The following is a 21,985-nucleotide window of genomic DNA, read 5'->3' on the forward strand; positions in this document are numbered from 1 at the left end:
ATGCCAGAGAAGCCTCCATAGCAACCCCTTCCTCTACAGTAAACAGATCTTCCCCAGGTGAATTGTTCCCAAACTGTCAGATTTTCCCCTCTCCTATAATCATGGACTCCTCGCAAGACAGCGACTTCCCTCTGAAGGACCAAGTCAGACAGCTGAACAATGAAAATGTGAGTAGACCACAAAAAAAAGACACACAGGGGGCAACTTTTTGGAATATTTTCCCTCTGAGGAGTCTCCAAACTGCAACATTGTCCTGGAAGATTATACAAAGTATTATACAATGTATTACGGGGTTACTTTATACTGTTCTTGTTGTCTTATTTGTATTTATATTAAGCAAACTACTTTGTTGTAACATTTTACATGTTTATGTTTTTATGTTAATTGGTATTCCCATAGGAGATTACTATCACCCTGTTACCTCCCTTCATTCCCTTCCCTATTTTGTTGTCTTTATGTATTTTTATTAATGAAACAATTTTGTACCCATTTTTTTATTTTATTTTATTGTTTGGTATTCACATGGGAGCTACCGATCACCCTGTTATCCCCTTCTCTTCCCTATTTTGTTGTCTTTTATGTATTTTTTTTATTTGTATGAAACAGTTTTTTTTTAATCTATTTATACAATAAATACATAAAAGACAACAAAATAGGGAAGGGAAGCGAAGGGGAGGGGGTAACAGGGTTATAGTTACCTCCTATGTGAATACCAAATAATAATATAAAAATGTAAACATTTTTTACAGGAGGTAACTATGTATATAAATACATAAAGGACAACAAACTAGGGTAACAGAGTGATAGTTACTAAACTATTTTGTTGTAACTTTTTTACATGTTTATGTTTTTTTTATATTAATTGGTATTCCCATAGGAGATTACTATTACCCTGTTATCTCCTTTCATTCCCTTCCCTATTTTGTTGTCTTTATGTATTTTTATTAATGAAACAATTGTAAAAAAAAAGTTGTATTTATTTATATTTTATATTATTATTTGTTATTCACATGGGCGCTACCTATCACCCTGTTATCCCCTTCCCATAGAGTGGGAGATGCCCTGGTAGCGTATCCTAATGTATGAGGACATGCAAATCAATGACCACCAGTGATGGTCCCCCACACTCACCCCTCCAAGGTGACGGTCCCCGGCACTCCGCCCTTCCACAGTGATGGTCCTCAGCAATCGGCCCATCCACGGTGATGGTCCCCTGCACTCGGCCCCTCCACAGTGACGGTCCCGGCAATTGGCCTCTCCACAGTGACGGTCCCTAGCAATCGGCCCCTCCACGGTGACGTCCCCTGCACTCGGCCCCTCCATGGTGACGTCCCCTGCATTTGGCCCCTCCATGGGGACGGTCCCTGGCACTCTGCCCCTCCACGGGGACGGTCCTTGGCACTCGGCCCCTCCATGGTGACTGTCCCTGGCACTCGGCCCCTCCATGGTGACTGTCCCCGGCACTTCTCCTCCCAGCCAACCCAATCCGCCTCCTGTGCTGATAAGCCGGGAGGAGAAGTCAGAAGACAATAGCGAATATTAATAATATTAATTTGCTATTATCAAAAGTGGGTAGGTTTGGGGAGCACTGCGCCCCGTGCCCAATCTTTTTCAAGCCAATTAGAGCCTCCGGCTCTAATCATGTGGCTTGCAAAAAAAAAAAAAAAACCTCATACAAACATATGATTCCGGCGCCCTGCAGGGGGGCGGTGCTCCTGCGCCTCTAATGAACCGGCTGCTCCTGCACCCCAACACACCTTGCTAACATGCACATAAAATCACACACAAAATGCACAGTAACAAAGTAGCATGCATTTTGGTGCTACACGAAAAAAAAAAAAAAAAAAAAGGATCTTGCACTTCTTCCTTGGATTTTCGCAGGGAAGCCCATTTGGTTCCCTATACCTTGTTGGTATACCACTTCAAATTGCATTTTAAAGCAAACTTGCCCCAGGCTCAATCACCTAGCAACTTATATTCACCTATTCTTTGCTCCCCTACTGCTCCGTTCGGCCACCAAGAAAGATGGAAATACATGGTACTTCCAGGTATGGAGGGGCATGTGACTCACTCCATGTGGCCACCCAGGTGCTTGGTGATTGGCCCAGTGCTGTCACATGGGTGGGGGGGAAACAATCAGCCCTGTGAAAGCTCCAAGTAGAAACCTTACTTACAACACAATCATAGGTTTCTCTAGGCCAGGGGCCCCCAAACTTTCTAAGGCCGGGTTCATGCCTATGCATTTTTTTGTGTGCATTTTCAGTTTTGAAAAAACACACTACAGTCCATTTAACATGGTTTCCTATGGATGTAGTTCACATCTGTGCATTTTATGGAAAGGGCCAGGGACTTTTTTCAGGTTTTTGGTTCCATAGACTTCAAAGGATCAAAAGCGTGTATTGAAAAACGCAAAATGCACATGCAAACTGCAACCTGCATAGGTGTGAATCAGGCCTAAGCAAAGGGCCAGTTTACTGTTTACTGCAAGTAGGAAATGCCCCAGCATCTATGGGAGTAAACAATTCCTCAGGCTTGGTGGTCAGTAGGAGTAAACAAATTACAAAGCATGTGTGGCTAGTAGGAGGAGGGAGGAATAGCGCCCCAATCATTGGTGTCAAGGGAAGTAATAGTGCCCTATCTTTGGTGTCAGTGGGAGGAATAATGCCCCACTACTGGTGTCAGTGGAAGGAATGGTGCTTCAACCTTGTTGATAGTGAGGAGTAATGCCTCATATCAGTTGGAGGATTTGTGACCAAAGGGTCAGCTAAAGACAAGCAAAGGGCCAAATCTGGCCTGTGGGCCGCAGTTTGGAGACCACTGCTCTATGACCGGTATGATGGTGTGTACTCAGCACTGCTTATCTGTACAGTTTGTTGATATTTATTCCTATTATTGTCTCTCTTTCCCTCTTCAGGTACAGCTGCTGGATCGCAACGAGAGATTGTATGCCAAGCTGAACGAGCTGCAGGAGAAGATGGGGAAATTGGCTGGTTCCAAGACTGATCTGTCCTCCAGGCTGGTCTTTAGCGAGGAAGAAAAGCTGAAGGTATAAATGTGATTCATCATGGGACCTTGTGTGATAGGTCACTATCCAGTGGCTGGTGCACCATGTGTGGTTATCAACTCCCTGTGTTATGGCTTGTGATGTCTACTGCAGGTTACTGGACATAATGGAGTTTCTCGGGGGTTCAGTGCCAACAAAAGTAGTAGGCAGGATCTAGGAAGGATGGTCAGAAAGAGCCTAGACCACCAGATGCGTAGCGTAGTACCTGGGCATGCAGATTTCATCTGTAGTCTAAGCAGGCTCAGTTTGTTTGAAGATACTCACTTGTCTATTCTCAAAATTTCTATCTGAAGGAGTCAAACATAAAAAGTCATGTGCTCTGAGTGTAGAAAGTTGAACTGGTTCAAGTCAAACTTCAGGAAGTAATTTTCATTTTGTTTTGGCTAGAGTGGGGAAGGTATAAAACTTCTGTTGGGCTTTTATTGAGAACCATGTTCCTATTGGAGAGATTTCCTGTCACTTCCTGTTTCAGTCCCAGGAAATCAGAAGGGTATAATGTGGTAAATGTCATTGTTGAGAACATACACAGTAAAAAAAACAACATTTTTAGTGCAATTGAGAAAGGTTAGAACAGTGGTCTCTAAACTTTCTAAACAAGAGTCCAGTTAATTGTCCTTCAGACCTTAGGGGGATGGCCATTGGGAGTAGAAAATGTCCTGGTGTCCAGTGGGAGAAAACAATCATCATATCATTGGTGTCAGTGGGAGGACTAGTGCCCCATTGTTGGTGTCAATGGAAGGAATTGTGCCCCATCTTTGGTGTCAATGGAAGGAACTGTGCCCCATTGTTGGTGTCAGTGGAAGGAATTATGCCATATCGTTGTTGTCAATGGAAGGAATTGTGCCCTTTTGACAGTGTCAGTTGGAGAAATAGTGCCCCATTGTTGGTATCAGCAACAGGAATGATGCCCCATTGTTGGTGTCAGTGAATGGAATAGTGCATCAAGGGTTGGATAAAGGCAAGCAAAGGGCCACAGTTGGAAGACCGCTGGGTTAGAACATTAATCAGGTTTTATTGCTGTCCATACTTTCGTATACTGGTAAAGGGGGGGATTCCCCTCATCTTTTTTACTGGTGTGACAGTAAGTGGAAATCTGCCTGATGGAGTCAGAAGTTCTAATTTGACTCTTTTCCAAAGTAAAATAAAAAATCTGGCTTGATTTGAGCTTTAAAAATGATTTGTTCTGGTTAAGTGAACATTTTTAGGCTCCATTTCCTCATTCTGATAGACCTCCACAGTACAGCTTTTCCTTTAGGGGTTAGGTTCAAGGTTAGCTTGAAATTAAGGGTTAATTTTAGAGTGAATTTAAGGGTTATGTTAAGACTGAGGTTTAGGATATCTTTTTTGGGGAGTAGTAATGTTGGCTTTTAAATGTGTTAAGTAATTTGCAGCCAAAACCAATACCCATAAAACAGCCATGTTCGTTATGGTGCAGATTTTTTTGACTCTCCATCATCTTTCAACACGTTCATTTTTGTAGATCTCAAAGGAGCTGATTGAACTTCAGATAGAGACCAACAAAATAAGGGAACATTATGAGGCCGAAACCTTTGAACTGAAGAACACGGTAGGCTGATTTTAAATGCATAATGGGAAGGACACCTAAGTCCACTTCAACTTCCACTTTAAACCGTTTGGGATGTTTTGATGTCTCCCCTAGGTCCTGGCACTGGAGAACCGACTGATGACTCTGGAGCTTCAGAAGGAGAAGTTGACTGGTGAGTACGAGGCTGTGCATGAACGTCTACATTCGGTGGAGATCAACCGCAAGGAGCTGGCTGATGAGTACATAGTCCTGAAGAGCAACTACCTGGCCCTGAGCAAGGAGCATGAAAGAGAGGTAGGAAGACTTTTGTAGGCAAAAAACATGGAGCACAGAATGCACTAACAAAACTGACAATACTTTGAAAAGAACCGCTAATCCATTTCCATCTTCTTATCCTGGCATTACAATGTCTTAGTCCATAAGGAAGGAAGAACTACAGTCAGGTCCATAAATATTGGAACATCGACACAATTCTAATCTTTTTGGCTCTATACACTACCACAATGGATTTGAAATGAAACGAACAAGATGTGCTTTAACTGCAGACTTTCAAAAAAATATCAAAAACATCAGGTGTGGCGAAATTAACTGTTTGTAACATCCTTAAAAAGAAAGAATGCATCGGTGAGCTCAGCAACACCAAAAGACCCGGAAGACCGCGGAAAACAACTGTGGTGGATGACCGAAGAATTCTTTCCCTGTTGAAGAAAACACCCTTCACAACAGTTGGCTAGATCTAGAACACTCTCCAGGAGGTAGGTGTATGTGTGTCAAAGTCAACAATCAAGAGAAGACTTCACCAGAGTGAATACAGAGGGTCTACCACAAGATGTAAACCATTGGTGAGCCTCAAAAACAGGAAGGCCAGATTAGAGTTTGCCAAACAACATTTAAAAAGCCTTCACAGTTCTGGAACAACATCCTATGGACAGATGAGACCAAGATCAACTTGTACCAGAGTGATGGGATGAGAAGAGTATGGAGAAGGAAAGGAACTGCTCATGATCCAAAGCATACCACCTAATCGGTGAAGCATGGTGGTGGTAGTGTCATGGCGTGGGCATGTATGGCTGTCTTTGGAACTGGTTCTCTTGTATTTATTGATGATGTGACTGCTGACAAAAGCAGCAGGATGAATTCTGAAGTGTTTCGGGAAATATTATCTGCTCATATTCAGCAAAATGCTTTAGAACTCATTGGACGGCGCTTCACAGTGCAGATGGACAATGACCCAAAGCATACTGCGAAAGCAACCAAAGGGTTTTTTAACGGAAAGAAGTGGAATGTTATGCAATGGCCAAGTCAATCACCTGACCTGAATCCGATTGAGCATGCATTTCACTTGCTGAAGACAAAACTGAAGGGAAAATGCCCCAAGAACAAGCAGGAACTGAAGACAGTTGCAGTAGAGATCTGGCAGAGCATCACCAGGGATAAAACCCAGCATCTGGTGATGTCTATGCGTTCCAGACTTCAGGCTGTAATTGACTGCAAAGGATTTGCAACCAAGTATTAAAAAGTGAAAGTTTGATGGATGATTGTTAATCTGTCCCATTACTTTTGGATCCTTAAAAAGTGGGAGGTACATATACAAACTGTTGTAATTCCTACACTGTTCACCTGATTTGGATGTAAATACCCTCAAATTAAAGCTGAAAGTCTGCAGTTAAAGCACATCTTATTAGTTTCATTTCAAATCCATTGTGGTGGTGTATAGAGCCAAAAATATTAGAATTGTGTTGATGTCCCAATATTTATGGACCCGACTGTATGAAAAACCAGCGTATCATTTAAAAATAGAAGCTGCTATTACTGAATACAACCAATTAACACCTGTATTTAAAAATTTGGTATTGGTACCCAGCCTCTTTGATACCATGCATTGCATCTGTAAGAGTTAAGGAGCAAAAATAGTCACACACATAAGGCTAAACTTCACATTTTGGCCCCTAGTACATGAAGGTTGGAGGTGCAACAGCACCATAAACTCCACATATTTCCCACAGACAGTTCTTCTAAAACGATAATGGGTAATTTTTTTTTAATATTGGATTTTCATACACAAACACTGCTGAATGGAGACCTGTCATGAGAGAATCAGGAAGACTGCTAGTTGACTGGCTGTCATTCCGTTCATTGCTTCTTGAGATTCTGACTTGGATCAGTTAGAAAAAATAGGAATTCGAAACATTCATTACCACCAGCATGCTCAAAAATTATTAATTTCAGACACATTCTAATTTCAGATGGAGGCCAGCAATGGAACCCCAATACTTCTAACATGACAGGATCACTTTAATGGAGTCCTTTTTTTGCCCACTCTGAACTTTGCTCCTCTGATCCCTTACGGACATCAAATGACCTTATCCACCCTTTACCTTCCTCCCCAGATCCCTATGTCAATTTATCAGCCTTATTCGTCAAGACAAAGTGCTGAGTGCAGTAACCAATAGCAAGCATTCAGAATTCATTATTCAGTCATCTGGATTCAGTAAACTCAAAGAGGATTAGAGGCCTTGGTTTAGGCTGTTGGCTCAGACTACATTCTATTCCTACAGGTGGCCAAAAATGACGAGTTAAGTATGGAGCTCCTGAACCTGGTGAAGAGGGAAAAAGAGGAGAACTACTCCCAGTCTCGGGCCCTCGTCAATGAGGCAACCGCAGAAATGGACAGGGTTCGGGCAATGGTGGACCGCCTGTCGGCACGTAAGATCAAGGTACAGGAACCAGAGTCTTGTATGGCACATAATAGTTAGTACTGCCTAATTCACAGTGAAACAATTTTGCTTTTCATATACCAGCCAAGAGATTTCACTTAAAGCAAATGCAAATCATTCAAACTAACGTCTTTTATTTGTTCCCTTTAAATCTTTTAAAGGCTTTTATGGTCCAGCTTGGACAAATGTAAATATTCATATGTCATACCAGTGGGACAGCCATGGAAGCAGAGAATAGTCTTTGCTGTTACAGGGATTGTCTTCCAGGTCCATTGCCAAGCAGCTGCCCTGCTGCATAGTGAACACAGGGGGTTGCTTGCTCGGCATGGGCGCCATGCACAGAACGCCTTATGTTTTTCTCAAAGAATGAAAGGTGTCCTCTGATTGGACTAGGTGGAGCTTGTGATGTCACTGCCCTGCTCTCTCCACCTGGACCAATGTATTCTTTCATTGTTCGAAGCTGAACCAATGTAACTATGCAAAAGTAATCATACCTGGAATTAATTCTTAATTATGTAAAAACCTATTATACTATGAATATACTATATCAGGGGTCTCCAAACTTTCTAAACAAGGGGCCAGTTTACTGTTCTTCAGATGTTAGCGGGGCCAGACTGTGGCCATTTGGAGTGGAAAAGGTTCTGACATCAACAGGAAAAAACAATGCCCCATCTTTGGTGCCAATGGGCAGAATTGTGCCCCATTGTTGGTGTCAGTGGAAGGGATGTGTCCCATCATTGGTGTCATTGGAAAGGATTGTGTCCCATAGTTGGTGTCATTGGGAGGATTTATGCTCCATCATTGGGGTCTTTGGGCCCAATTGTTGGTGTCATTGGGAGGACTTTTGCCCCTTCACTTGTGTTGGTGGAGATGGAAATTATGCCCCATTTTCTGGTATCAGTGGATGGAATAGTGCCCCAAGGGCAGGATAAAAGGAAACAAAGGGCCACAGTTTTGACACCACTGTACTATATGAATATACTATGGAAATGTTTTTAGATATGTATCATGTCATGTTATGTTTTTTTTTTTTTTTTAGCCTGAAGAACTTGTTGCCTCTGAACATGAAAGGAGAAAACTAGAGAGAAGTGTAAGCTGGGAATTCATATCTGCTTTTGAAATACTTTTATACTGCCCAGTTGGATTGATTTTCCTGCAAATAACAATCATTGACCAATGTAAATGTAGGATACAATTGTAAATACTGAAAACACCAATACCCATCCACTCCAATTCTTAAACTAGGTGATCAGCTAACATGGAAACCCAATGAGTGGCTGTCACAGTGATCTCGAGATTGGAAGCCCATCTCACCAGCTTCGAAACGTTACATTGTGACCTGGAGCTGTCAGTGGCAGTGCGGTCATAGTGCTGGGGGTGCCTGATTGAGCACTAAACAGCGACGTATATACAGTATATGGCAGCACGGACTAAGGCCAACCTCCATGCTGCCATATGTATAAGGTTAACAGGAAGGTGATAATATGGAGGTAGGACCTAAAGTGTATGTTACCCTAAATATTTTTTTTCTATATGTATATTCTATAAATTATAGCCTCTTTTCATGTACGTCTTCCATCTGAGTACCTGGTTGCTCCTGGAAGTCATCTTTCTTCTAAATTGACCACACAAAGCACAGAAGCTGATCTGTTCTTGTGTGGTCAGTTTTTATCTTTTCATCCCAACCACCCTGATCCCCACCCGAAACCTCCCAGGGCACATGTCCCAGGAGACTGCTGGGCCATTCAGAAAGCGAAGTGTTGCGTGGATGCACAGTGGGAAGCTGGCTGTGAAACATCAGGAAGTCAGTGTTGGCTTCTCATAAGCAAGATGGTGGTGCCGGGGACCCGAACCAGCCCAGGCGATGACAGCGCTGGATCCTTGGACTGGTATGTGTATGTATATTAAAAGTCAGCAGCTACAGTATTTGTAGTAGCTGACCTTTAATTTTTTTTGTGTAACTGACTGCAGCTCCTTTTAAAGAAAGCTACATTTTGTTACCATTACCCCAATGATTATTTTATTACAGCTTTTCGGGAATCAAGACGAAATCAAGGAGGAGCTTGAGAGCATGAAGAAGATCCACAACACTCAGCAACAGAAGCTGGAGGAAAGAGTGTAAGTCTTACTTGTGAACGTATGAGTCCCATCGAGCCCCCTATGGAAGGCTATGCACCCCATACACTGACCGTACATGTGGCAGTTTAGTGGAGCGATCAAACTTTCTTTTCTATTTTGTTTGGAAATTGCAAAGCCGTCTATCACCTATAGCTCTGTATTCATGCCCTCTACTGTTAGCGTGTTCTAGCTCTGATTCAGCAGGGGGCATGTCTGACCTCTGCAGAGAGACTACTGCTTCCACACAGAGCACAAAAGTCCTTTGCAGTATGCTGGCAGGGGATAGCATTTGCTACTCGGGCTGAGATTGCTTTCTAAAGACAATGAAATGTAAGACTTTGAACGCCTTTTGTGTTTATGCATCTGGAAAGTGTGTAACTGATTTAAACTGAAAGTTTAATTGGGCTTTATTGTGAACAGGGGCAGACATTGTCAGTGAAGGGTGAAAACTATTTTTGGTCCCCCCATATCAGTTAATGACAAGTATTCATGGTGTATATGCAGATAGGTGCAGGTGAAGAATAGCCTTTGTGTGCACTGAACTTCCTCACAGCCCATAATATCCAAATGATGCCACAAGGAAATGTATGTATCTTGTATGTATTAGTGACAATTAGGCAGGGGGAGCTCGCTGCCCAATATCACTTAGATATTGCAAACAAAAAAGAAGGAAAAAGTAAAGGTTTTTAAAGGGTTTTAAAGGTTGCCATAAATAACCCCAATGAAGGAAAACTAGAATAGTATAAAGTTTAAACAAAGTTTTATTCCATAAAAAAATGTACAAATTGCATGAGGCTATCCTTCCTACATTTATCAACCGGTTAAGTATAGCACTCAGTGTGCAAAAAGACCTGTGCCAAATGGCCCGATCAACTTATTTTTAGAGTAAGTAAGGGTCTCCACAGAGGGGGCCAGGTGCAGGAATCTGCATGTCATTACAAATGTGGATCTCTACGCGTTTCGCCAGATGGCTTCCTCCAGGGGGTCCTTCTAATGCTGGGAAATGCATTACAATCAGTATAACATCATTTACAACAATGAACAATCCTGAATACAAAAAATATATTGCAATTTATACAAAAAATATATTTGTAAACATGAGTAAATTTATGATTGTAAATTCTGTGTCACCATTAAAGGGTACTCACATTTATGCATAAAGAGTTGCAGACTTAGGCCAGAGGGGGGGCTCCACTCAAGGTGGAAGGTCAAGATGAAGACATACAGATCCAGCCACACAAAGGGAAGCAACATACTAGGGTAAAAACGACATAAGGAGGAGTCTTCCTGGAACCAGTCTATTCCTATTACAGTGCCTTGAAAAAGTATTCATACCTCTTGACCTTTTCCACATTTTGTCATGTTACAACCAAAAAACGTAAATGTATGTTATTGGGATTTTATGTGATAGACAAAAACTAAGTGGCACATCATTGTGAAGTGGAAGCAAAATGATAAATGGTTTTCAAATTGTTTTACAAATAAATATCTGAAAAGTGTGGCGTGCATTTATATTCAGCCCCCTTTACTCTGATACCCCTAACTAAAATCTAGTGGAACCAATTGCCTTCAGAAGTCACCTATTTAGTAAATAGAGTCCACCTGTGTGTAATTTAATCTCAGTATAAATACAGCTGTTCTGTAAAGCCCTCAGAGGTTTGTTGTAGAACCTTAGTGAACAAACAGCATTATGAAGGCCAAGGAACACACCAGACAGGTCAGGGATAAAGTTGTGGAGAAGTTTAAAGCAGGGTTAGGTTATAAAAAAATATCCCAAGCTTTTAACATCTCACGGAGTACTGTTCAATCCATCATTCGAAAATGGAAAGAGTATGGCAAACTGCAAACCTACCAAGACATGGCCGTCCACCTAAACTGACAGGCTGGGCAAGGAGAACATTAATCAGAGAAGCAGCCAAGAGGCCCATGGTAACTCTGGAGGAGCTGCAGAGATCCACAGCTTAGGTGGGAGAATCTGTCCACAGGACAACTATTAGTCGTGCACTCCACATATCTGGCCTTTAGAAGAATGGGCAAAAAATGTTCACTTTCTAGATGTGCAAAGCTGGTAGAGACATCCCCCAAAAGACTTGCAGCTGTAATTGCAGCGAAAGGCGGTTCTAGAAAGTATTGACTCAGGGGGGCTGAATACAAATGCACGCCACACTTTTCACATATTTATTTGTAAAATATTTTGAAGCCATTTGACATTTTCCTTCCACTTCACAATTACGTGCCACTTTGTGTTGGTCTATCACATAAAATCCCAATAAAATACATTTACATTTTTGGTTGTAACATGACAAAATGTGGAAAATTTCAAGGGATATGAATGTTTTTTCAAGGCACTGTAAGTAATAACCATATATGTAATTTTAATTCAAATTTTAAATAGGCCCCTTTTAGATAGAGCAGGATCAGGTCATTAATGAGAGTCTTTTTGCAGTGCTATACTTAGCCACTTGGGAAATTTAGGAAGGATAGACTCATGCAATTTGAACATGTTTTTACGTTTTTTTATGATGATATAAAATAAGCTTTTATATAATTTTTTATGGTTCTAGTTTCCTTCATCTGGGTTTTTTTTAATGGCAACCTTTAAATTCCTTTACTTTTTCCTTCTTTTTTGTTTGAATTCTGATATGGATGTGATGCCATATTAATCGAGACTTGTCTCTACGTATAAATGATTACTTAGTTATTGCAAACCTGGAGCACAGATATGGCATAGCATGTCCACCTGTCCTATGAATACGCAATGGCCAGGTCTATAAGACAGCATGAGAGGGCTTCAGCATTCAACTGACCAACATCAAGTGTAACCCGGTCTAATCCCAGAAGGCCCTCGTGTGGTTGCACAGTCTGCAAAAATAATGTCTGCCTTTGAACGTGGCCAACAAATATCACATTGGAGTTAAGTGGATTTCAGTTGGCGTGACTGCTAATTTTGACTAGCCATTGGTTGAAATGGTTATACTCATCATGATTTCTTTGATATTCTTTGATATTTCTTTGATATTTCATGTGTTAAAACACAAATTAGCCTGTACATATAATGTAAGCTAACTCTAACCAATCCACCAACAGGGTAGCGATGGGTAAGGAGCTACAGGAAGCAAAAAGGGCGATCCGCAACACCCAGCACAAGATGGCTGAACAGTCAGCGGTAAGTGTTCTGTCTTAAATGCAAGAAACATACCTTCTAAGACCCAGTCTGTATGGAGAATATGTCAGTTTTCTAACTTGATGAAATCCACAGGCACTGACAAGTGCATTTGACTTGCAGTTGACCTTCTGATGTTCATCTGACCTTCTGCTTTTGCATATCTATTTACTCATATGGGAAGATAAGAAAGTCGAAACAGACCCTTACTCTTTCTGCTCTAAGCACCATGCGGATGTTGGAACTATAGCTGTCCCAGTTTATTTTAAGGGATACGTTGAGGAGTTAAGGATGGGGCAACCATACGGATGTTGTTATATTATTGGTGTACCCCTATTTGGTACAAATCTTAGAAGCTGTTTCTTCATTTTGCAAAACAATTTACCAAACAATTTAATGCACAGTAAAAAAATATACGTATATAGAAATTGTTTTACTTGGTAAATAGTTAAACAATGCAAAATTTCCATGCCTAACCGTTATATAGCTGAACAGAGAGGCGACACAATTCTCAACCCACCATGCTGCACGCTTTCAGTCAATGCCCTTCTTCCAGCCACTGCAAGAATGTTTTCTGCTTTCAGCTGGTGTGTGTCATCTGATATATTTGTATATATTGGCATAAGAGTGTTGTTTACTAGCGGTACACTTTAATAAAGTCATCAATAAAGCAATATACAGTTCCAAAGTTCTATCTGATTACTACTGAAAGAGTACCGGTAACTCATACAATGGATGCAGCCAACTTATAAACCAATTTTATAAATATATACCCACAAGAAGACTGCCCTTGCTGTGGTTGGATGAATGGCACTTTCATTGACCATGGGTAGATCCAAGGAGGGACCTTTTATCTACATAACATGGACATCAGTGATTATGATTGATCATATTGTTTCTTCTCCAGGTCCTCCTGACATCCCAGAGCCAGATGAAGGAAACTGAGGCAGAAAACTCACGTCTCCAGCTGCAGCTAAAAGAACTGAATGAGGAATATCGATCCCGTCTCAACCGCTACATCCAGGACCTGGCTGTAAGTATCTGCCTTAAGGTGACCATTAGCACTGCAAGCCGGTTGTACAACCTATGTATAAGTGCCTCTTGATGTGCAGGTTTCCTTGGGGGTACAGTACGGTATTTTTCCTTTGGATTTCATTTAATGTGATAATGCTCAAATCCCAAATCCCATAACTCTCATGTGTAGGAAACACGGCATTGGTACTGATAAAGACAGTTTGTTTTGTCCTATCTGTAGGAATACGTGGATGGGAATCTGAGAAACGGTACATCCGGTAGACCACAGCTGGAGCCCGCTCGGTTGAAGCAGTATGTGGACAGCATGCTGAGTGACATGAAAGCCTCACACAGATCTAGAGAGGAGCAGCTCGCCAGCGCCGCCCGGCAATACAAAAAAAGAATGCAGAATCTGGTCAAAAAACATGAGAGTCTCCTCATTGCCTATCGGTGAGAGGGGGTGATGAGCAATCAGACACATTGGGATATTTCTACAGTATAGACAGTATAGATGAGAACCAACATCTCCATTAATGTCTGGTGGACCACACCATTATGACAGCACTAGATCATGTGGTCTGTAGTTGCAACTTGAAACCTGCTAATAAGGCCTCCCTGATTTGTTTTAATATCATTAAAGAAAGAACTGAAGTCTCACAACTTTTTATCCCTTTAAGAGAGAATTTTTTTTTCATTTTTTTTTTCAAAATCATACTAACCCATGCTGCATCTGAAAGCTTGGTTCTCAGAGCTCCATAAGCAGAGATCTGGTGACGGTCAGGCACCGTCTCTCTGCTCTGCTCTCATTGGAGAGCTGGGCTGTGGAGGGTGCGGGAGCGGCTGGCTCAGGCTCTCAGCGGCTCACTAAGAAACTGAGCCAGGTGCCAGTCTAGGGTTGTGGGCAGATCCCGACTTTATTGTCACGATCCCAGTCTGGCTCTATGACATCAGCCAACAGCGAGCTTCAGCCCGCTGTCTGCTGAACACGAGCCACATGTGTGCAGAACGAACTGCACTCCTGTGATCCACAGGAGAAGTACAGCCAAACAAGCTTTGTGACTGATTTTTGCTTGGCCTTAAGATACCCTTTCAGCAGTGAAATGTATACCTCCTGTCCTCCCAATACAGTGCTCTGTGCTGACAGAGCTGACTAATAGCCACACCCCTTAGCACAAGTGTCCTTACACAGATCTGTATTGCAGAGAGAGAAAGAAAAGGGGCGTATCTGACCAGGTCTGTTACTGAGCGCTGATTACTGAGTGCATTGGGTCTAAGGCTGATTATACACTGTTAGTTTTTTATCATTCAGCCAAAAATGAGTTGGATTGATGAATCCAACCCCCCATCCCCAGGACATTGTATTCTGACATTAGCACCCATCAGAGTACACTGATCAGCAACTGCAGCTGATTGGCTGCAGCCACTGATCAAAGAAAACATTTCCAGAATATCTCTTTGATAGAAGTCGATCAAATGATCAACTTGTGCTCATCATTTGGATAGGATCCACACTGATTGAAATTCAGCTGGTCGTGGCTGAACTGGCCTAATTTCGATTAGTGTTTGGCAAGTTTAACCGCTAAGCCACCGCCCACCATCATATGACGGCTGGACGAGGCTTCTATTGTTCTGGGAGGACGTCATATGACGTCCTCGCCTTCCGAGCCACTAGGGGGCGCGCGCGCGCCGCCGGCGGCGCGCACGCGTGCCCGCTGCGTCGCTCGGGACCCGGTGCGCGTGCCCGGCGGCCGCGATGTCCGCCGGGCACCCGCGATTGCCGGGTAACAGAGCAGGAGCGTGGATCTGTGCATGTAAACACAGATCCACGTCCTGTCAGAGAGGAGAGGAGACCGATGGCGTGTCCCTTGTACATAGGGACAGCGATCGGTCACCTCCCCCAGTCAGTCCCCTCCCCCCACAGTTAGAATCACCTCCTTAGGTCACACATTAACCCCTCGAGCGCCCCCTAGTGTTAACCCCTTCCCTGCCAGTCACATTTACACAGTAATCAATGCAATTTTATAGCATTGATCGCTGTATAAATGTGAATGGTCCCAAAAATGTGTCAAAAGTGTCCGATATGTCCGCCGCAATATCGCAGTCACAATAAAAATTGCAGATCGCCGCCATTACTAGTAAAAAATAAATAAATAATAAAAATGCTATAAATCTATCCCCTATTTTGTAGACGCTATAACTTTTGCGCAAACCAATCAATATACGCTTAGCGCAATTTTTTTTTACCAAAAATATGTAGAAGAATACGTATCGGCCTAAACTGAGGAAAAAATTTGTTAAAATAAAAAAAAAAATTGGATATTTATTATAGCAAAAAGTAAAAAATATTGTGTTTTTTTCAAAATTGTCCCTCTTCTTTTGTTTATAGCGCAATAAATAAAAACCGCAGAGGTGATCAAATACCACCAAAAGAAAGCTCTATTTGTGGGGAAAAAATTATAAAAATTTCATTAGGGTACAGTGTAACATGACCGCGCAATTGTCATTCAAAATGCGACAGCGCTGAAAACTGAAAAATGGCTTGGGCAGGAAGGGGGTGAAAGTGCCCTGTATTGAGGTGGTTAAAGGGGTTGTAAAGGTAAAAATTTTTTCACCTTAATGCATTCTATGCATTAAGGTGAAAAAACTTTTGACAGTACCGCCGCCCCCAGCCCCCCCGTTTTACTTACCTGACGCCTCGAATCTTCGCTCCTCGTCCTCGTCAGCTTCATTGCAGCTCAGCCTGGTCGCTGATTGGCTGCAGTGGATGGATTGAAAGCAGCGCAGCCATTGGCTCGCGCTGCTGTCAATCACATCCGATGACGCGGCGCGCCGGGGGGCGGGGCCGAGTGATACAGCGAGCGGCTATAGCCGCCAGCTGTATCACGGGAGCGCGCCCGCAAGCACTCACCACCGTGCGAGGGAGCTCGCATGAAGGTGGTAAATGCTTGCGGGGAGGAGCTGAAACAGCCGCCGAGGGACCCCAGAAGACCAGGTTCGGGGCCACTCTGTGCAGAACGAGCTGCACAGTGAAGGTAAGTATAACATGTTTGTTATTTTAAAAAAAAAAAAAAAACAACTTTACAACCCCTTGAACTCTGATGCCTATTGGATTGTACAGTCATATTTAGGGGTTGTAAGTATAATGTCCATCTGACTGGATATCTAAGTAGGGCTTTAAGCTGTGTCACTAAAGGAGTTCTTTTGAGACCACATACCTCAGATCTCCCATGGAGCCTATTTTGAGGTGCTACAAACAGCCTTCGAACAGAGATGTAGACCATTCTGTTAGATATGAAAAAGAGAGGGGCAGGTGGGACTTTAAATGAAGCATGTCAATTGAAAGTATAATAATGAATACATGTGAGTAGGTAAAATGATTGGATTTAATTTATAGTCAAGTCCATGATTTTGATGCATACAGTACCAATAAAGTAGTATAGATACAGACATAGTCGCATGAATTGATATATAAGCATATTTAGCAGTAACAATCATTGAAGACTCAGTAGTGTAAACAAATCAATGGACATACATATATGCAATTCATAACAGAAATACATGAATTAAAATCGCCAATCAAAATCACAAAATCGCATGAAATGAGAAAACTCGATAAAATTGATAAATGTCAGGGATATGATTTAGGCTTGGTAGGGCATCCTTAGTTTGCGAACCCGACGCGTTTCTTGGCTTCTTGCCAGTCATCAGGGGTGGGATGCATAATTTAAAAAATAGCCCAAAAGTCAAGAAGAGTCACCAGCAATGGGATCTGTTAGGGTGTGAGATATAACCGTCTCAACCGGGGTTGAGGCAGGGCACCGACCATCCTCCCAAAGTAATTGGAGGGTGGGCCAGGAGAAACCACAGCCGACTGATTCCTGAGCCCTCAATATACTGGTCAATGAGTTGTAAATGGGAAAATCCATGTGTTGAATAGTGGCTGCTTAACAGAGCGGTCCCTTCCTAGCGAAGCACAGCCATTGATATTCAGTTATGCGACTGGTCACTTTCTTTTGTTTGTTTCTTTTGTTTACATACTGTTAGATATGTTTAGGAAGGGTCTTCTCCCCTCCAGTAGAAACCATACATGTGCACTCTTCTCTTACAGCATGCAGAGGGAGCAGATCATGGCTCTGGGAAGCAGTGACGTGGACCCGGGACCTCCTGAACACCATTTCTCTATCACTGACCCCGAGCTGCAAAGTCAGTCCACATTGGAATTAAGTAGACTGCGAGAGGACAAGGCTCGGCTGGAGAACATGATCCAGGATTTAAAGGAGAAGGTCGGTATAAGATGTAGTCATGATCAACGAAAATAGCTTTTGAAAAAGACTACTGTATATATTTTAGAATTGATTTTTTTTTGTTATATTCAGGACTAAGAAACCTTTGTTTATTGTTTTCTTTTTGGGGTATAAGGTGTGACAATTTAATTCCTGGAATGGGCTGTAAAAAAAAAAAAAAAGTTTGTGCAGGAGCATTGTCGTAGTGGAGAAACCACGTGACTGGCCAGAGTTCCGGTCTTTTCCTCCAAAAAGATTCCCGTAGCCTTTTCAGAATTCCAACAAACAATGTTGGTTGACTGTTGTAACATGTTCTATGAACTCGCAGTGAACTATCCCCTTGTGATCAAAAAAACACATCCGTACTTTGTGTTTTTGGCTGTCCACTTCTTGCATCATCGTGAACATCTTCCAGCTCCTCCTCAATCCTCCTATGCCATTCAAATATCCCTAATTTCTTCAATGAATGTTCACCATTAGCCTGTTGCGACAGATTTAAAGTTTGGCAATTCTCGCGCAAAATTTTATTCGCTGCTCCAGACTCCCGCTGCACATTTTCAGCTGACAGCGCAACGCACACACGTGTTATTTCTTCTACTACTCCATAAAGACCGAGTCAACTGGTCTGTGACCCAGGCGAGTGCAAGTTGGAATATGTTAGAACATGACCTATTGCGAATGGCTGCATTACTCACCACCATAGAGATAAACCGTGGGCATACTGGGAATTAAATTGTCACAGCTTGTATATGCATAAAGGCTCCTGTACACAGGCGTACAGATTTGCTGCATACAGATCCACAACCATCCATTATCCAATATGAATACAGCAGTATTTCATGTCATGGGCTCATGCACACTGCTCTGTTTTGTCCTACAGCGTTTACCTGTGTAAACCAAAACTATGAAAATCTGCATTCACAGCCTTGTGTATGGACCATAATTAATGCTGTACGCATGTGAACCTTTGCGCTGACATTTACATGCCTGCAGAGTACACAGAGCTTAACCACTTGACAACTGGGCACTTAAACCCCCTTCCTAACCAGACCAATTTTCAGCTTTCGGTGCTCTCACACTTTGAATGACAATTACTCAGTCATGCAACACTGCACCCATATGAAATTTATGTCCTTTTTTTCACACAAATAGAGCTTTCTTTTGGTGGTATTTAATCACCGCTGGGTTTTTTATTTTTTGCGCTATGAATCAAAAAAGACTGAAAATTCGGTTAAAAAAAAAAAAATTCTTTGTTTCTGTTAAAATTTATTGCAGAGTATTGGCTAGTATTGGCAGCGTATTGGCTAGTATTGGCAGCATATTGGCTAGTATTGGCAGAGTATTGGCGAGTATTGGCAGAGTATTGGCGAGTATTGGCAGAGTATTGGCGAGTATTGGCAGAGTATTGACGCTGGTTTGTTTACATGTGATTGCTCCGTCATTTGACGGAACAATCACGTGGTAAACAGCCGCGATCAGCGGCTATTTACCATGATCCGTGATCCGGAGGACCCGGCAGTCACGGATGTTCCCGAGTGCGCGCCCCAGGGGGCGCGCGGGAGCAACATTCTGGAATGACGTCCATGGACGTCCACCCAGAACTAGCCGACCGCGCTGTTGCCGTCTTTCGGCAATGGCCCGGTCAGCAAGTGGTTAATGGACGCAGTTGCCACATGGGGCCGACTAGTAAAAATGAAAAATGTGTAGCCAATGGTGCTGCCGCTGCTACACTACTACTGATGTTTACATCATCCCCTTAAAGAGGATGTAAACATTAATGGGTTTTACTTCCTCTTTTGTTTCCTACAAAGTAACAGCATAATGGGCTAGTATGCATTATGTGGCACTTACCTGCAAGCGAAGCCCGTAATGCCCCCGCTGGAGGCCGCATCCATCTTCGCCCCCCTTCCTTCCGGGGGTCGCGGACTCCGGCTCTGTGACTGGCCGGAGCCGCGTGACGTCACTCCCGCGCATGCGTGTGGGGGCCACCAGTCATGGCACTCACTAGTGAAGAAACGGCACTAACAGGCTGTAAATGCAGGTTTTCTGCACAGTAGTTAGTAGTTGTGAATAGCCTGTAAAGCAGACTGCCTCTATACACTGATATGACTTGTCCCTTGAAAACCATTTCCATACAATCATGGTCAAGTTATTTTTAAGAAATGTTCTCCTTGTAGTTACTCAGTTTGGTAACTGTATAATATCTCACTTGCAGAGACGCATCAATGAAAATACAGCATCCAATCAAAAGTAAGTATTAAAGTCAAACTCTGGGCTAAACTGTATTTTTGTAAAAGTCCCTCATGAAGTTAAAAAAAGAGCAGGTCTAGCTGCAAAACTCACCTCATCTCCTTTGCTGTCTCCTGTAGTAATTCATTTTCACCACAAGATGTCCTCAGTCTTCTAGGATAAATGACGCCCAGCATCATACAACATTATCATGGGCACATATCCCAACAATACAGCAGCCTTGACCACCACTGATATTGGGATAGTGCAGACAAATCATTGTACACAGCAGTACTAATAGATGTGTCTTCTTTACTGTACAGATTACAAGGACAGATGAGTGAGGAGAACTGGGCAGAGATCAGGAAACAGCTGAGAGAATTCACACACAATACACAGGTCAGTACTATACAAACTATATGATCAATTAAAGGGTCGTTCGCCCAGGACTGGGTATTTCAGTATTTGGTAGATACTGGAGAGTGACCATTATGAGGGGTCCCCACCATCCCTGTGCTGAGTTCCCACGTCTGTACACCTGCTGTGTCCTTTATGAGAGGTTCCCACCATCCCTGTGCTGAGTTCCCAAGTCTGTACACCTGCTGTGCCCATTGTGTGGAGTTCCCACCATCCCTCTGCCAAGTTCCTGGGTCTGTACATCTGCTGTGCCAATTATGAGGGGTTCCCAGCATCCCTGTGATGAGTTCCCAAGTCTGCACATCTGTTGTGCCCATTATGAGGGTTTTCCACAATCCCTATGCCGAGTTCCAGGGTCTGGACACATGCTGTGCCCATTATAATGGGTTCCTACCAACTTTGTGATGAGTTCTCAGGTCTGTACACCTGCTGTGCCCATTATGAGGGGTTCCCACCATCCCTGGGCTAAGTTCCCAAGTCTGCACACCTGTTGTGCCCATTATGAGGGGTTCCCACCATCCCTGTGGTGAGTTCCCAGGTCTATTATGAGAGGTTCCTATCAGCCCTGCGAAGAGTTCCTGGGTCTGTACACATGCTGTGCCCATTATGAGAGGTTCTCACCATCCCTGTGATGAGTTCCCAGGTCTACACACCTGCTAAGCCCATTGAGGGGTTCCCACCATCCCTGTGCTGAGTTCCTGGGTCTGTACACCTGCTGTGCCCATTATGAGGAGTTTCTACCATCCCTGTCCTGCGATCAGTGTATCACAGGTGCAGTGCACAGGCTCTTTCTATGTATTCCCCCAAGCTCAGATCTGTATAGAGGGAAGGAGCTACTGTAAAGGAGGCTGAACTAAGTGCAGCTTTAAGGGGGATGGATCACTAGTGGCTCTGTTATAGTCCTTGGTGGGAGATGACACTTGTAGTAATTTCCATTGAGCGATTCTGGACTTTAATAAAGCGGAATGCATGCAGAAGCACCCCCTAATTCAGGTAAGGGGTTTGGGTTTGAGGGATGTTGCATGCAACCGTACTTCAACGCTACATCCTAAATATGTAAGGTGCGACATGAAACATGGTCTAAAAAGTGGATTTGTCCTTTAAATAAGTTTGTCTAAGATATTGCTGCCACCTATTGGTAATACTTAGTAAAGCCACCTCGTTAGTACTGCCCTGACTATATACTGTTTGTGATTTACATTCTTATTTTTACCTCTAGGAGGATCTGGAGAGAGAGAGGAGTCAGCTGCTATCGCGGGCCTTGGTGGCAGAAGAGCAGGTGACAGAGCTGCAAGAATATGTGGATAAACACTTAGGAAGGTGGGCTCACATTCGCATGGACTGGAATATGTCTGTCCCTCTGACAGAGCGGGAAATAAAAATTCACGCCATACTGACCTAGTTATAAAGATGAATTCATTATGACCCATTTTT

At 42.9% G+C, this 21,985-nt stretch overlaps 1 protein-coding gene across 1 annotated transcript in view; it reads left to right on the top strand.

Annotated features, from left to right (window-relative positions):
* The window catches only part of CCDC78 (coiled-coil domain containing 78), a 22,538-nt gene continuing 553 nt past the window's right edge, over positions 1–21,985 (top strand). The window contains exons 1-14 of the mRNA XM_073636269.1: positions 1–167; positions 2,915–3,046; positions 4,545–4,631; positions 4,725–4,904; positions 7,169–7,327; positions 8,367–8,417; positions 9,357–9,445; positions 12,533–12,611; positions 13,516–13,641; positions 13,864–14,072; positions 17,731–17,905; positions 20,121–20,155; positions 20,458–20,533; positions 21,771–21,871. Of these exons, the coding sequence (XP_073492370.1) occupies positions 102–167; positions 2,915–3,046; positions 4,545–4,631; positions 4,725–4,904; positions 7,169–7,327; positions 8,367–8,417; positions 9,357–9,445; positions 12,533–12,611; positions 13,516–13,641; positions 13,864–14,072; positions 17,731–17,905; positions 20,121–20,155; positions 20,458–20,533; positions 21,771–21,871 (1,565 nt within the window). The 5' untranslated portion in view covers positions 1–101. The remainder of the gene's footprint in view (positions 168–2,914; positions 3,047–4,544; positions 4,632–4,724; positions 4,905–7,168; positions 7,328–8,366; positions 8,418–9,356; positions 9,446–12,532; positions 12,612–13,515; positions 13,642–13,863; positions 14,073–17,730; positions 17,906–20,120; positions 20,156–20,457; positions 20,534–21,770; positions 21,872–21,985) is intronic.

The sequence above is a fragment of the Aquarana catesbeiana genome, linkage group LG06 (assembly GCF_042186555.1).
Source record: "Aquarana catesbeiana isolate 2022-GZ linkage group LG06, ASM4218655v1, whole genome shotgun sequence".
In the NCBI taxonomy this organism is placed as follows: Eukaryota; Metazoa; Chordata; class Amphibia; order Anura; family Ranidae; genus Aquarana; species Aquarana catesbeiana.